The 17,371-nt window shown below is 33.2% G+C and overlaps 2 protein-coding genes and 1 long non-coding RNA gene across 3 annotated transcripts; all 3 read right to left on the reverse strand.

The window, feature by feature from the left end:
* Positions 1-318: 318 nt before the first annotated feature.
* On the reverse strand, positions 319-3,593 carry LOC146933588 (alpha-galactosidase-like). Its single transcript, XM_085705393.1, has 10 exons — positions 3,450-3,593; positions 2,792-2,951; positions 2,427-2,684; positions 2,061-2,235; positions 1,800-1,861; positions 1,520-1,683; positions 1,260-1,357; positions 1,112-1,170; positions 864-998; positions 319-770 (listed from the first exon to the last, which is right to left on the reverse strand). The coding sequence occupies exons 1-10, from the start codon at positions 3,509-3,511 to the stop codon at positions 510-512; spliced, it is 1,434 nt and encodes a 477-aa protein (XP_085561519.1). The 5' UTR covers positions 3,512-3,593; the 3' UTR covers positions 319-509.
* A 3,740-nt stretch (positions 3,594-7,333) lies between these two features.
* LOC146933589 (uncharacterized) lies at positions 7,334-7,981 on the reverse strand. The gene is made up of 2 exons (XR_015008426.1): positions 7,906-7,981; positions 7,334-7,589 (listed from the first exon to the last, which is right to left on the reverse strand). It is a non-coding gene; the product is annotated as an uncharacterized LOC146933589 (long non-coding RNA).
* Positions 7,982-16,325: 8,344 nt separating this feature from the next.
* Positions 16,326-17,069, reverse strand: LOC146933590 (uncharacterized). The gene has a single exon (XM_085707844.1). It carries the CDS (start codon positions 17,067-17,069, stop codon positions 16,326-16,328), a length of 744 nt encoding a protein of 247 aa, XP_085563970.1.
* Positions 17,070-17,371: the final 302 nt, after the last annotated feature.

Here is a 17,371-nt window from a genome sequence, read left to right on the forward strand (position 1 = left end):
ATTTTATGTATCCAGATACGAAATTTTAGTGCTGGGTAATAATTCTAGACAATCTTAATTCTCTCATAAAAAAAATAAAATTCTAGACAATCTTATTATGGCCGTTACAGGTTCAATGTATTATAGTTAACATTTTTTAAAAAAGGAATCAATAAAAAAAAACATTTTTCACATTTATTGTGGTCAACATTTTTGGCTGGTTAAATATATCTTTTTTTAAAAAAAATATTTTTATAAAAGGAAACTAACTAATTAGAGGATTTATTCCCGTTTAATTTTTTTTCATTTATTGTAGTAATCTCTACAAATGGACTCTAGTTTCACATTGAATAGAGAAGAGGATATGGCTACTGGCATTAACCGAGTGCTTTTCTTCTTTGCATTGCCATGTGTTGCATATGTTTCGACTCCAGGTACATTTACTAGTTATATAACTCAATATTTTTTCTTTTATTTTTGATTTTTTTTTTGTTATAATAACATTGAAAATTTATAATGTAATCGCATTTTTAGGTGCAATGTAGAACAAACAGAGCACATCCATGAACTTCCACTATCGTCCCTTGCGTTGTTGCAACATTCTTTCCACTCCACACTTCTTTACCTTGACAGGAATCGATGCGTCTGCCAGGGAAAACCTTAGCCAAATCTGATGTCTTTGCATATATTAGTGTCTTCTGTTCATTTAGATTGAAGAAAGCCAAATACACTTCTCCTTTTCTTCCCGTTGCAATCCAAGAGCGAATGCCACCCGAATCAACATAAGGAAGCTATCATTGCAACAAAAACGATATGATCCGTGATAAGTTTATCACTCACAATCAAACTATTACAACCAAAAAAAAGTTAGATGGCTCACATACCTCCATATTATTTGAGCTGAAATAATTAATCTCTAGCACAGTAGGATTCGTGATAATTTTGTATGTGGCTGGGTCAATCTTCCGCACATCGCCTCCATACATAAGGGGAGACTTTGCCAAAGCCCACAGAGTCATCTGTGATATAATAATGAATTCACTCGAGTCTATCATAATGCATGGCATTGCAAACACATCATTGCATGAAAAGATATAAGAGGGTAACTCAGTTATGCTACTTATCAATATACCTGTGTCCTTTTCTCTTCAAGATTCAACTTACTATACCTGTGTGGACCTTCATTTGCATCTATAAATTAAAAAAAAAAAAAAAAAAAAAAATCCATACTTCAGCAAGTTTCTTAATCAAGAGAGAGTGCTGTAGCCGAGCCAAATCACCTGCATCGGTTAGCCATCCAAATGGTAGCATGTCCAAATCAGGCCATGAACTCCCCTTTAAACCTTCTGCTCCTATCATATTAGCAGTAGCTAAGTCCCTGATTCAGAATTTAATGAGCTAAATTTATGTAATATGGTGAATTGGTGGTAAAATAACAGAACATAAATAATGAAGCAGCATCATGATTGCAACATATTCCGAATCCAAAACTGATAAAAGTATCTTAAACAGTGATATTAAGTATAAAAAACTTAATAACCTTGATATATCAAAATGAGACTTGACATCACCCCATTTATCCCAGTCATCTTTTGTTATGCGATACATGTTGACTAGTCCACTGACATCCTTGGCCATGGATGGTGTCACATTGGTTCCGGGAGACAGAGAATACACAATGGGACGATTAAGTTGGCTGAGAACCTGGCATGACATGTCGTATGATAAGTTTGTAAATAATCATAGCGAAAACATTGAGATTGAGTGTTTTTACAAGAACAAGTAGTAGTGATGAAAGTAAGAAAGTTGAAACTGAATACCTCAGATACATAGGTTATTTCATTTAAATCCAAGTTGTCGCCAAACACACAATCGTGTTTCACTGTAAGAAAGTCATAAAATCTTTCAAAATTACTGCAAAGCATAGGCAGAACTGTCTATATATTCTTGTACATGATAATGCAATTCCAAATCAATACATGAATGTATAATAAAGCGATAGTTTGTAAATTCAAAATCATCATGATTGTTGTCAATGATATGATAAAAATGTTGTGACAGTAAGTTAGTAATGCGTGTACCAAGATCAACGCCCCAAGCAGCATACTGCTCATATAGGGATCTCAAAAAAGCTCTCCCTGCTCCTAATGTTGTATCTACACTCATGAAACCATTCAGCATCCATCCACACGCCCTTTCTGGGATTGCTATGTCTTTTGCATGCCACAATCGACCAGATTCTTGATAAGCACCGCCCTAGTAAGTCACAAGAAGAGGACATCAAAGGTCAATAAGAAATTTTGTTTTAGATTAAAGTGCATGTTTGAATTGGGTTATTTTGAATTTGCTCATTTGAGCTTATCTACTAACATAAGCATAAGCACTGGTAAGTTCATAATAAAGCAATAAATAGAAGATCAAGTTAAAGCAAAAATGCAAACCAATACCGTTGTTGTATCTAGGATAGGGGTATTTGCATCCACAGCTTGTGTGCTTATCCCTCTCATAACATGAATTCCAAACTTCAAACCTAAGCTGTGTACTTTCTTAGCTATTTCAGTGAATCCATTCCCACTTTTGGAAGAAGGCCACCTTACTGGATCAGGGACCATCCTTCCCCATTCATCAATCACGTCAAATCCACGAGAACTAACATTAACACCTGCGACTTTCTTCCTATACCAGAGGAAATCCACTACAACAAACTACATGGGTAGAAAAAAATAAATCAATCTTTATATCTATAACCAATGTACTATAATGCAGTAAAGTAAAAACATCTATAAACTATATTTCCTTTCAGTATTTATACCTCATATCCATGTGGACGGAGACGCTGAGAAACAATTTCAGCACTCTGTAAGAACTCTTGTTCAGAAATTATCCAGGAAAAGGCATCATAGGAATTCCAACCTCTTGGTGGCAAGCCTACTTGCTGTATGTTACTCTCAGATAAATTTCTTGATGACACACTGAAATCACACATTCAAATATAAATTATGGCTAATATAATAATGACAAAACTTGCTTAATGCTTATGATGTATAAAAATCAATCCACACATAGTTCTAAACTGAAGCTTCTTTAATAGTAAGTCAAAATAACATAAATTTGTAGCAGTAAACATAATGTTGAAATTTATTTTGAGATAATTCCTGGATTTGACTCCAAGGACCTTGGTCCAAAATGAATTTTATGTGCACAAATCCATCAGAATAATGAACCAGATCATGTTAATAAGTCTCATTTAACAACATTCAGTGGCAAACAATGACAATGTGAATACAAAAACAAAAAGAGAAGAACATATTAGGTTTTGGATCCAAGTCTTCAATTAACCGTTATAGTATACTATGGAATTACCATTCAAGCTTATTTTGACAGTGTCCCAAAAATGCAGCTTAAAAGAACAAGCAAGTAAAGCTCAAAATCCAGTAACTTAAAAGAAGATTCTATGGTTATTGACATACCTCTGAAACCAGAAGCCAAATAGAACCAAGAAAGAGACTAAGCACATTGTGAAGCACTTCATAATTGCTGCTGGTACGACTGTTCCACCATACAACACACCTCTTCCTTAAATACTCAAAAAAAAAAAAAAATAACTTTTTAGATAAGCATTAAATAATATAAAATTGTTTTGTTTTACAAATATGGGTAGAGTTCAACTAATATTTTTTCCCAGAATGTTCTTTTGATGGAATTTTTTTTACCAAATTATGTTTGCATAGTTTGACATTTTTTGAATTTTTGTTGACAGAATTGGTCCTTCATTTAAAGTAGAATGAGACAGCGAAGAAGAATAATTACTAGTAAATTACACCAGTCTAGAATAATTCTCTTATGTTAGATTAATACAGTTCCATAATTAAAACAGAAATAATTACTTGTAAATTACACCAGGGCAGTCTATAATAATGTTTTCCGATTGAAGTAAAATTGTTGGCTAAGCTAAATTGATAGAGAATTCGAGAGACCACCTATACATGTAATACTGTCGCATCATCATATATCATATCTGGAAATGTTGTAAACTATAGAAACGTATCGTGACCCCATCCAATTTTGCAGTTTCAAGTTATAATAAATATGAATAAACACTTCATGCATTTTTTTTGGCTATTGCTTCTACTACAATTTGTGCACATTTTTGGTGTTTTTCTTCTATTAGTCCTTTGTACCCCAGTAATTTATAATTGATTCTCTCTTTCATCGTGACTTTATTTTGTATTTGAAGTTTTAAGAAATAAATAAAATTATTGGAATCAACTTGATATTAGAAATCAATTTTGAATCAATTACTTCCAAACATCAAACCATAGGTTCCTTAACTTAAACGTGTGGTGGATAAATGATATTACGCAAACTTTGGCGACATATTTTCTGAAAAATGCCAATTCAATACTATGTGTCATACACTCCATACCATAGGTTCACACTTGAAATCAAAATAATGAGATAGTAGTAAATTGAAGACAATGAGGTTAAAGTAATAGCCTAATAGGTGGTGGTAGGTGAATTGCACATTTACGGTATTACGCGGTTGAAGTCCTGAAGATAATGTGGGGAAAAAATATAGGAAAGAATAGAATAAAATCAATAATGGAGGAATGCGAAAGGTTGGTGTGGAAGAAGAAGAGTTGTCAAAACGGGCTACCTGTCCGTTAGGGTTGGTTCTAACAGGCATCAGGATTTATCGGGCCGGATTAAAAAGTTCGTTTGAAAAACAAGCTTGAAATATACTACCCGAGTCCGGCCCTACACAGGCCGCGGGCTAAACGGGCCAGCCTGTAGAAATTACATTTTTTTTTTAAAAAAGACTAAAATACTCCTATAAAATTTCTTACAAATAATATTTTTAATATGTTTAAATAATGTCTAGCACAGAAAAAAAAATTGTAAACATTTTTTGTACAAACATCGTAAACGAAAACGACGAGGAAAGCAATTTTAAATAAATAACATACGTTATGATTATAAATATTTATGTATTCGATCTTTAAAATTATAAACAACGAAACGAGTAAATAAAATTTTATATTACTTTTTATATTTGTGTGTTAATTTATTGAATTTTCACTTTGATAATCAACTAAGCAAAAAACTATTTAAAGAATATATATAATTTATAGGATTTTTTTTAGGGTTACCCGCGGCCCGTTGGGGCTAGCCCTAACGGGTATCAAGTTTTTTAGGGCCGGGGTAAAAAGTCCTATAAAAATTCGGGCTCAATATTTAAATCTATGGAAATTTTACTCTATACCCCTACATCTATACTCTCACCCTTACATTTTGTATAAACTTCCTATTTTACCCTTTATATTAAAACAATTTAGATTTTTTTTTCTTTCATTTGTCACTTAACTGTTTGCCTGGGTTTTCATCAAGTTCCTCTCCCGTTACAGAATTGCTGTTTGCGGTTATGGTTTTCTGTTTGCGTATACCGACCGTTTTCTGGGTTGCATCAACATCATCATCATCATCATCGATTGCTGGGTTGAGATCTGGTTTTTTGGGTTGCGGATATCGATTGTTTTCTGGGTTGCATCAACATAAATTTTATGGATATATTCGATTTGTGTTTTGCTGGGTTGAGATATGGTTTTCGGAAGAGACTTCTCAAGCTTTCCGGTTTACAACATTCTCCCTCACCGGTGATGCCATGGGGTTGGGGATGAACATGGCCTACGAAGATTTCCTAGATTTCCTTTGCCGAACGTTCTAGATTTCCTTCAAAATGATTTCCCTGACATGGATGTTATTATCATATATGGTAATTTATGTGGCCTTTTGGATTGAATTTTATTTGTTGTTTCCTTGGTAAATCTCGTACGATGCTGCAAATATCATTTGTGTTGGTTATAGGTGTAGTGTTAAGGATTTAATAATGGTTTCGATACCATGAAGGATTTAAACGATAATAGAACAAATTTCTAAAATCGTATCGTTTTCAATGCGTTCAGAAAACTTAAAAAAGTCCTTAACTCAGTTGGTATGGACAATGCATAAAAATATGCAAGGTCCGGGGTTCGAATCCCGGCCACCAAAAAAAAAAACTTAAATAAATTCCGGAAATGTTCAAGAAAGGTCTCTGGAAATATATACATGTACTCTTCGTGTAGGGTGAACTCATCTGCATTCGGAAATATTGGAAGTGGAGGTGAAACATAATTGTATAAAAAGTTAAATGAAAAAAAGGGTAATATCTGAATATTTTATAATTTGTAGTGGTGAAGGTATAAGTGTAGGGGTTTATGGTAAAATTTTCAAAATCTCAAGTCCTATATGGACCAGCCCGTTTTGACAGCTCTATATGGACCGGCCCGAAAAAACCGAATCTACATTTTGTGCTTCGGGCGGGTTCAAATGGTTTATGCGGGTCACTGGCCAACACAAAACAGGTTCGTATGGGTTACAACGGTTGGGGTCGGTTTTAGAAAAAACTCACTCGGTCTATCCGAATCCGACCGTGTGTAAATGATACATCAACTTTAGAATGCTATTCTTTTACTCTCTCACTCCATAGTGCACACAAAGTGACAAAGCCCAATCCTGTAGCCCATCTCTTCTCTCAAAATTATTCCAAACCCTAGATCTCCCTTCATAGCCGCCGCTACTCCACTTCATTATTGTTACGAGAACTCCAAAATTATTCCAAACCATATATCAAAATTGTTTTCTTCTATCTTCACTGTTCTCTATTATGAAAGAACTACAAACCTCACACTCTTCTCATCACTCTCTTCTTCTTCTTGAATTTGTTGAAGTTGTTACCGATCTGGCTTGATATGTTGATGGATTTCAGATCGATCTCAATCTCTATATAGATCCTGTTACAAGCTATGTGTTGATGACAGGTTCTTCTTTTCTTTGTTGCTTGGCAACCAAAATCCAACAATCCACTAATAACCGAATGAACCCACCTGGTGGACCCGAGACCCATACAAACCGAGACCCGTGAAAACCGATTAATTCTTGAATTCTGCTCTCCCCTAGCACAAAACGCTCGCGCCCAGATGAAATGCCGAAAATACCCCTGCGTTAGTTAAGTTTAAAATCTGCGCATCTTAACATGCGCTGCGCAACTTAACTCACGCAGGAATTAACACTTGCGTGAGTTAACTCACGCTGGAAATTAACACTTGCGTGAGTTAAGTAAATTGGTAATTTCAGCTAGGCGCGAGCGTTTTGTGTTGGGGGAGAGCAGAATTCTTAATTCTTTGGGCGGAATTGGGCTGCTTGGTTTCATTTGACTGGGCTAAGTTGGGCCCGAAACCGCCCAATGCTCAGCCCTATCAATATATGTGTGAAATAACGATAAATGCATATAAATTAAATCCTTATAACATTGCTATTTAAAATTGAAATAATTGTATTTATTTTTTAACTTATTTTTGTGTCAGTCATAAAGACTGTGTTTACAAATACCCATTTGAGAAGCTAGTGCAATTATCCAGGTATACAACAACATTGATTTGCAATACACTTGCCACCTCTAAAATAATGACTATCTTTACAATCATCGTTACACTGGTCATTATCTGGACATTGATCTTGGCCAATGCAATCAGTAAAAGGATTTTCATCAATTGCTGAATCAATTGCTCCTCCTACAATTGATAGAATATTGTGAGCAAATGTGTGCACATTGAAGTTTTGAATTCATATGATCATTTACAATCTGACAAGGTTAACAAATAAACATGATTATATTATTTCCAAAATTCTCTTTAAGATAGGAAATGTGAATAGATTATGTTCGTATTCTACATATTTTAAGAAACCGTAATCTTGAACTAAAAATAGGGTTTTCATTTCAAACTCCTCTTTTGAAATGCGATTACATTATAAATTTTCAATGTTATTATAACAAAAAATACAAAAATGAAATAAAAAAATATTGAGTTATGTAACTAGTAAATCTACCTGGAGTCAAAACATATGCAACACAGAGCAATGCAATGAAGAAAAGCACTCGGTTAGTAGCCATCTTTTCTTCTCTATTCATTGTGGAAAACCAACACCTAATACAGTCAATTTATAGTGATTAGAACGGATTACTACAATAAATGAAAATAAAAATATTGAATGGGAATAAAATCTCTAATTAGTTAGTTTCCTTTTTTTAAAATGATCCTTTTGACAAGATTTTCCTTTTTTTAAAATGTTGACTATAATGCATTAAACCAGTCAAAAAAAAAAAAGAATCGAACTAACACATAGTATATATACACATCATAATTTTATATTAGGAATTCTCTTTTGAGGGAATATATCAAATTTAAAATATTCTATCCTACATTTTATTTTTCGAGGACTATCCTATCCTGCATGTATATTAATGATTTTTTTTTTTGAAGGAATGTATATTAATGATATTATTTTTAAAAAAAGTATATTAATGATAAGTTTAGCATATAAAAAAATGTTTTAAAAAATAAATTGTTCAGGATGGACTTCGGCCCGATATATTGTGGTCAAATGACCCATAATCCACACCAAATCTGAGGAAACAAAGAACTTTATATGCACGTTATCACATACAAACATAGCACTGGCGAACACCCTTATCATTTTAAAGACATATTCATTCAAGACTTTATCAAACTCTACTAGAGAGTTATCTCGAGACTATATCTTGTAACATCATTGCACTCTCACTGGTGCATTACCTCCGCTGTGATCTAGCATAGCACCACTGTACTAATGAATCATGTTGGCCAAAAGGCCAATCCAATTATGAAAATTGGACTAAATGCCCACCAGACTAAGGAGCGTCAACATAAGGAACACACCAACATCAGTGCACATCACCTCACTAAAGCACACACCTCCGTGCATCAGACACCAAATGTGTCCTTTAACCGCCTTGTAATCATGCGCCACATATCACAGAAGCAATTATTCTCACACACGTCTATTTAAGGGTGGCTTAGCTTCACCCCAAGGTATGATTCACCCTTTCCACACTTTTTACACACTCCTCCAATACTGACTTTAGCGTTGGAGTGCTAACGTGCCTGTATGCACCCTTCATTCACCGCGAAGACTCATCGCCACCATACTGGAGTACTTTCCGTCACCGTTGCCTACATCAGTCTCTTATTGGACAGATCAAGTTTTGTGTACGGTTACCGATTGATCGAATACAAATGAACTGATTTACACCATATCATTAATGCTAGAAGGAGGAGAACCACTCTATCGATTATGTCGAATCTCCATGAATTCGTCATCTAAAAGATATATTTGACAATTAAAACGTAAAAAATTGGAAAATTTTATTTGACATTTGTCTTTACCAAAGGATGATTTAATTTGACAATTGAAACCTAAACAATCTTAATCGTAAATACTAATACCTAGATACATAAAGTACAATTAGATATGTAATATACGTTGATATATATATATATATATATTAAAAGAAAAAAGAAATTGTCAGATACCATTGTCCATGCCAAGAAGAAATTCAATAATTGTATCAACAAGAAGGGTGAAGATCCTCTCCATTTTTGGTAATGGAACAAATGGAGAGAACTTAAAATGGAGAGGATCTTCACCCAAGAAGAAGAGAAATCAATAAAAGTGAGAAATGACGAAGATACAAAACACATTTAAACAACAACAAAAAATTCATCTAAAAAAAAATAACGTTCAAAAGATAGAGAGACAAGAAAGTTAGATTATTAGAGTAAATCATCACTCACTAATCACAGAAAAACGACAATGACCTCACTAGCGGCGGTGAGGTCACTATAAGTGTTAATTTTATGTTGAACAGTGTTAGTGATAAATATGTTATAAAAACAGGTTGAAAATATATGTCGTTGGAATAGAAAACATGGTGAAAGGAACAAATAATGATTAGTGTTGTTAGTAATTGAAGAGGAAAAATAACACAAACAAAGTTCTAGTGATGAAGAAAACAAGTGAATAGGGAAGAGAATTGAGATAGGTCAAGGAAGCTTGCAATTTAAGACTTGAAGCGAATAGATAGAGGTGTTCATTAATTTGAGCAAAACCGAATCAAACTACAATAATCAATCTAAAGATTGAGTTGGACAACTTTCTTTGTATTTTCATACAATGTAGGGAACGATTTGATAGTTAGTCAGATAATTTAGGAACTAATTTGATGATAATATTATGACTGAAAGATTACATTCATTTATCTTCAACCTCTTTTCATTATAACATTACACACTCCTAGTACAATACAATAACATGTTAAAAAACTCAAACAAGTAAATTATGACTATCAAATACGTAATCAACCTAACCTAAGCTCACTTCCTACACAATCAACTTTGTCCATCAACCTTGCCCTCCAAACCTCTTCATTACCACTTTCCTTAGCCTTAACCATGGACTGAACCTTCTTCTCCATCAATCTTGCCTTTTTTCCATGACCAGCACCACTTCCATTGTTTTTAAAGATCCTAGTTCTCCAGCTTCATCAATCCAGACAAAAAATTCACAATTATCATCATCATCTTATACAAAGAAAATTCAAAATCAATCACCATTAAACAAACCATTCTGACATCACATAACCATTGTTAAATAAATCTTTGGCAGAGGGCAAACATAGAAAGGCCTTCCTGGGTTTTTGACAATATTGACTTTTCTTACACCACAAATTATGGGACACCGGCATTCAAACACTCTCACATCACTATTAAACATAGAGCTTGAAGATGAATCTCAACCTTGATAACTGATTTACCCATATGCCCACCACCCATCATTTCAGATTCAATCTGAACAATTTTGCTTGAAATTTTGGGGATTTTGGATTTCAGATTCAATAAAAAAAAAATTAGGGTTTGAAGTTTTTAGAATTGGGGAAGAATGATGTCATTAATGAATGGAAGAAATTTTGGGGATTTTGGATTGTAGATTACAGATTGTAAAATTAGGGTTCCGATTTTATAGATTTGGGGAAGAAAGAGCCTTTTTTATAACGACCATGAACATACCAAGGATTTTTTGCATGTGTGGCATCTGACATGGCAAGCCATGTGAGAGGTTAATGGTCCACGTCAGCACCGTTAACACCCCAACTTGACGGAGGAACTAAATTGATTGACAGTTGACAAATTCAAGGACTAATTGGATATTTTGATAAATTGGAGGACATATTTGATTGATCCTTGCAAATTCAAGGACGAAGTTGATGATTCACTCTAATAAAATTACAGGCTTTCTGCCTTCATCCAGACACCCAAAGAATTACCAGAAGGGGAAATCAAAGTAGGGCACATCGACATATCACCTGTGCCACGTAATCGAGGTCAATCCACACTTCTTGAATCCTCAAATGAGCCATACCGAGATGGTGGCCTATCAGAAAAACCAGTTGTCTTTCCTGCCGACAAACCAAGCCTTTCAATAGCTTTCTACCCAAAACGAACTTTATCAACCAAATCACAAATAAGTAGTTCCAACTCCCTTTCTTTCTCTAGTATCATCTGCATTCCTAATCCCTTATTATAAAAGCTAAACTTGCCATGCTGGAAGCTAGCCCTAATCACTTCAGAATTTCCCTCCTTAGCCAGCATTAAATGCACCCTCAACTCCTAAATACTCACTAAACTCTGAAACATTTAACTTGACCTTCCATATACCTCTTTGAACTAAATATGATTTTGAAACTAACCAATCAACATCCCAAATTATTTCCACGTCAAAATCAAAGTCTGCCTCATTTGCATAGTAAATATTAATGATCAGGTTTAATGCTTCATGTTTCCAAAACACGTGCGTATGGGATATGAATGGAGTTGCATACCTATCTCAACAGGTTTAATTGATTTGTTGTTTCTATTTTACACTTCTCATCACACACACACACACACACACACACCCCCCCCCCCCCCCCCCCCCCCCCCCCCCCCCCACACCCCTACTTATGATAGCCTTAACTCCCTCTCTCAATATTGATAAATATCCGATTCTCCTCCAGTTTTAAAGCTATTTTTATGTTAAAAGTTGTTAGGAAAAATATTGTATAAAACCTTGAATATATTATTTTTTTGGTGCTGTCCAGGGTTCGAACCCCGGACATTGCATATATTTATGCATTGTCCTTATCAACTGAGTTAAGCTCACGCGGACAAAACATTGACTTTATTATGAATTAACATAATAAATAAAAAATGTTTAAAATATTTTTTGAAGGGAAAAAATGTTGAAAATATAAAAGATATTTTTTTTACAAATACTATATTTACTCAATGACATATATTTTGTTTAACATGAATACAAATTCGTATCATCATATAAAAGACTTGCTAAATATTTGAATAGGAGAAATAATTTAAGGAGGCTCAAATAATAACATAAATAATATCCAAATAGTTGGTTTTTTCTTTATAAGAATACCATATTTTTTGTGTCATTCAAAAAGATAAGAATTTATATTATATTATTATATTTACATTGTTTTTTTTTAAGGAATATTTTTTACATTGTTGGTGTCATTGAAAAAGATATGTTTAAATTTTTTGAATAAGAAAAAGATATGCATAGTTTGTTACAATATAAAGGTGCTAAATATATATAAGTATAATTTTTTTAGGCATCTATACTTGTACTTTAATTGAAATCAAAATTTTATAAAAATAATTATATGCATTTTACAACACTAAAAATAAATTATACGCATTAGCGTAACAAAAAAACTGACAAACAAACATAAAATATTACTCCAAACGCTAACGTGTGTGTGTGTGTGTGTGTGTGTGTGTGTGTGTGTGTGTGTGTGTGTGTTTGCGAGGTTGAAGAAAGGAAATAAAAATATTTGTGAGGTTGTGATGATTAAACAATATTGAAATTAAATATATATATATATATATATATATATATATATATAAGTGATAAAAAGATAATAAAATTCCTTAAAAAAAGATAATAAAATTAAATGGACCCTATTTAAAAAAATTAAATGGATCGGTTCAATAAAATAAAATAAAATGGAAAAAAAAAGCAAATTGAAAAAAGCCGGGTCAAACGGTACCTGAGCAACTCCAACTTCTTTGTAGCACCAGTTACCTCTGATGATTTTGTTTGTTGAGTTTATGTGATCAAGTTTCTTTCAATTGAAGCATAAGAATATCTATTTTGATGAAGTTTGGAGTTTACGTGATCAAGTTCCTTCTGATTGTAATAATATAGTTTTAAGCCAATTTATGTCATTTAGTGGTTTGATTTTCTGTTTCTTTTTTTTCTCATTGGTTCTAACTTGGATGAAAAATTAGTGGTCAAAGAAAGAAGAGTCAAAGGATAGAGTTTTGCCGCCAAAATTTGGCTGAAAGTCTCAAAAATAGATAAAGTGCCGGCACCAAATGCATAATCACATATATAAGAGATATGTGGTAAACAATTTGTATAAAACAGAAACAAAAAATAAACGATTAGTTCCTAATAATAGTGAAAGTTGTTAGAGGTGTGTTTTTGGTTTATGTATTCCTCAACTTTGTTGTCTGAGATTTGTTTTTATCTTATGTCGGTTTGTTATGGAAGCATTGGACATAACCTTTGGAATGATAGTTAACACAACCTATGAAGGTTTCCGAAAGAAAAAGATAAATTGTGAAGGCTGTTTGGACGAAAATATGTAGTAATTAAGAGATTGATGTTTCTCATTGTAATGCCTTTATAGTTTAATTAGGAAGAGATATATTATCCAGTTTAATTAGGAAAATATGTAGTGATTAATAGATTGATGTGATCTCATTCCTATTATTATTTATCTATGTTTGCAATATATGATTTTGTTGTTTAGTTTAAGAGTTTCTTTTGTTGCTATATATATATATATATATATATATATATATATATATATATATATATATATATATATATATATATATATATATATATATGGGGTTTGCTACAATAGACCCACATGAAGGTCTATTTTAGCAAGGTGCACCTTTTACTTTAGCCAAAAAAAACCCTTGTGTTATTTTTTTGGAAAAGAACAAACTAAAGGATATAATTGTAATTGATGTTTAAACATTTATTTTTATTTTTGGTTCCCACTTATTCTATTTCTTAGCTCATGTGATATGTCTATCACGTTTCTTCTCAATTCATCCTGTAACAATGTTTTTCCTCCAACAAAAAAGAAATGAAGGAGATCTAAATTGTGACTCCAAGCTTCATGCTGAACTGAAATAAGAAAAGAGAAAATGGTAGAATGCATATCTCGTACAGAGAGAAAGAATAGGGTTCTAAGAGAGAAAAATCAGAGAAAATCTACTACAAGTGAAAAACAGGAGAAAGATTGCTGGCCGGACATATATGTGCAGGACTGAGTAGAGAGAAGTTAACGCGAGAGGGAAAAGAAATGGAGGAGAGTCGTCCATGATGATGATGAGCACGGCGGCGCTTGGGATGGCTGGATCTGTTCACGGTGATAAATGGGGAAAGTTGCTAAAAATAACTAAGCAAGAGAATAAGTGGGACCCAAAAAGCATTAATTCATAAATAAAAATAAATGTTTAAACATCAATTACAATTATATCCTTTAGTTTTTTCTTTTCCAAAAAAATAACACAGGTTTTTTTGTCTAAAGTAAAAGGTGCACCTTGCTAAAATAGACCTTCATGAAAATGAGTGGGTCTATTATAGCAAACCCATATATATATATATATATATATATATATATATATATATATATATATATATATATAGGGTAGTGTTAACTTGTGCCCTCAGGGCACATGTTAAGAATCTAAAAATGGAATTAAATAATAAATTTTGTCTTGAAAAGATAAGATTTCAAATTTCAAGAATATTGAATGCACAATTTCCAACAAAATATTTTTATCTTTGGCTTCTTAACTTGTGCCTTGAGGGCACAAGATAACATTTCCCATATATATATATATTGTCGATGTTGATTTTTTTCATCTGTAATCTCTAATTCTAATGAATTTTTCTTTGTCCTTGCAGAATTAAAATAAAACAGACAATGAATTGGAAACTTTAGGTTTATGAATAAAACAGACAATGGTTTGGAGCTTATCAGGTTATCCTCTGTAACTTTAGGTTTATGAATAAATTATTTGTGACACAAACATCTAAATTAAGCATCAATTATTTGTGAGTAGTATATGAAGGTTATTTTTCAAGAAAATTTCCATGCTTTTAAACCAAATAGGTGTTTATCTGTAAATTCCTTTTTGTGAAATATGTTTATGAATTGTATTTCTTGCAAGGTCTTTGAATTTTCCACTATTCCTTTCTTTCCAAAACTCTTAGAAGACATGGACTTAGTGTGTGTTTGGTATGGCTTTATTTTTCCAAAACGCCGGTGGAAAATCACGGTACCGCAAAAGCTAGGAAAGCAAGCTTCTGCTTTTTCACGTTTTTTTACATTGGGAAGCGTGAAACCACGTTTTTTCCAATTGCAAACGTGTTCCCAAACACAGGCTTAAGAGGCAGAAAAAGAGAGGAAATTTAAAGCATCAGAGATTTTTGAAACGAGACTTGATTTTGATTGATAAAAAAACTGTCAATAATCTGTATCTATGAAGCACGGACACTCCTTGGATTAGGCGTGTCCCGGTGTCGGACACGTGTCGTGTCCGACACCGACACTTCTAATTACACTGAATTATGTGATTTTTTAAAATTATTAGCTGTGTCGGCGTGTCGGTGTCCGTGTCGTGTCCGGTGTCCGTGTCCGTATTCGTGCTTCATAGATCTGTATACATACGTGTGTGCTTTTGTATAACTTTTGGGCCACTATTTTGTCGGATGTACTTGCAGAAGGTTTATGCAGAGGAATACTTCGCATCTATGGACTACATGCAAACATGAAATTTATGTTGCTCCAAAATATTATATATAATTCTTCCTATTTCATGTAACTTTCAATTTTATTGAGAAAATTGTTCAAATGTACAAAAATTGGCAATGTTGATTGAGGAATAAGACAAAGGGTACCTCATTTTTTCAATTTCTTGGATTGTTTATTCGTCTTATCCATTTGTTTTTAACTATTGTTTTTCTTCAATTGAGTTGAATGATTTTTAGTTTTGTTGCCAATGTAACCTAAAAAATGTAGTACTTCCTATCAAGTTGACTTATTTGGAGGTCTTTGCTATTGATGTATATATTATGTGTTGGAGTAACTTTTAGTTCATTTATTTTCCTATAGTATAAGTTTATTGTCTTTTTATATTGGTTCCCTTTTCTAGGAAAAATAACATGTTAAATAGGCCCCTAAAAAAATCATGTTAAATTGATGTAATATACTCCAATGCTCCTAATTATAAGTTTCCGTTAAAAAGAATGTTATGATTCCAAGTTTTTTTTTGACAAGAAGAAACTTATTGCATTTCATTCATAATAATACTAGAGATACAAGATGGAATCCTAATATGAATGTGGAAACTAGCATGACGCAAAGCCACTCTAGCAAAGCTATGAGCGACTTCGTTGGCTTGTCTCCGAATAAACCTAACATCAGAGGTTACTAAATCAGAAGCTAACAGGCGTCTACAGTCATTGATTACTGCGCTAAAATTAGAGACGCCACTTTTACTGCCATAAAGACTATCTACCACAATTTTGGAATCAAGCTCAAAGTCCACAATACCTAGCTGCAGATCGCGGACCCAGTACATGGCTGATAATAAACCTAAAGCCTCACCCAAATCCGCATCAAGGAGTGGAGACATCCATTCAGTCTTGGCCAAAACATAACGACCTTCAACATCTCGAATGCACACACCAATGCCAACCCGATTCCGAGCTTGAGAAAAGGGTGCATCAACATTACATTTAAATCTGCCGGGACTTGGTTTAATCCACTTCAGGTCGTTCGGGGTAGCAGGATGCTGAGGGATAGGGTGACGAATAGACTGAGCATTCCTCCAACTAGTAAGAAGAGATCCTGCACGAGCACAAATAGCTTGAGCTGTTTCAGTAACATTGTTCCATACTTTATTGTTTCGATGCTTCCATATACTCCAGAGGGTCACATTGAAAACTTGTTTTTGTTGCTGGTCTAGGTGTTGTAAGATAGCAAACACATTGATTGGAAAGCTTGCATCAATATCAAAAACAGTCATCAAAAGACTCCATAATCCACTCCGCTGCCAACAAATCTTGCTTTTATGATTCCAAGTTATTAGGTTAAATTGTCTATTTTTCCCCCCTAGATACTCCCTTAATAATTTTAAATTTTAAATCAATATTTTACCTCAAAAAGTATTAGATATTAATATATCTATTTAGAATATTAGAGATATTTTAATTTCAGTATTTTATTTTCATCAAGTTCTTTTGTGATTCAATAACTGCGATAAAGTTTTCATACTTAGTTATATTTGACACATTTTAACGTAAGAATTCCTTTCAAGTTTTAATGGAG

The sequence above is a fragment of the Medicago sativa genome, chromosome 4 (assembly GCF_051527215.1).
Source record: "Medicago sativa cultivar Bolivia chromosome 4, Bolivia_mono, whole genome shotgun sequence".
NCBI lineage: Eukaryota > Viridiplantae > Streptophyta > Magnoliopsida > Fabales > Fabaceae > Medicago > Medicago sativa.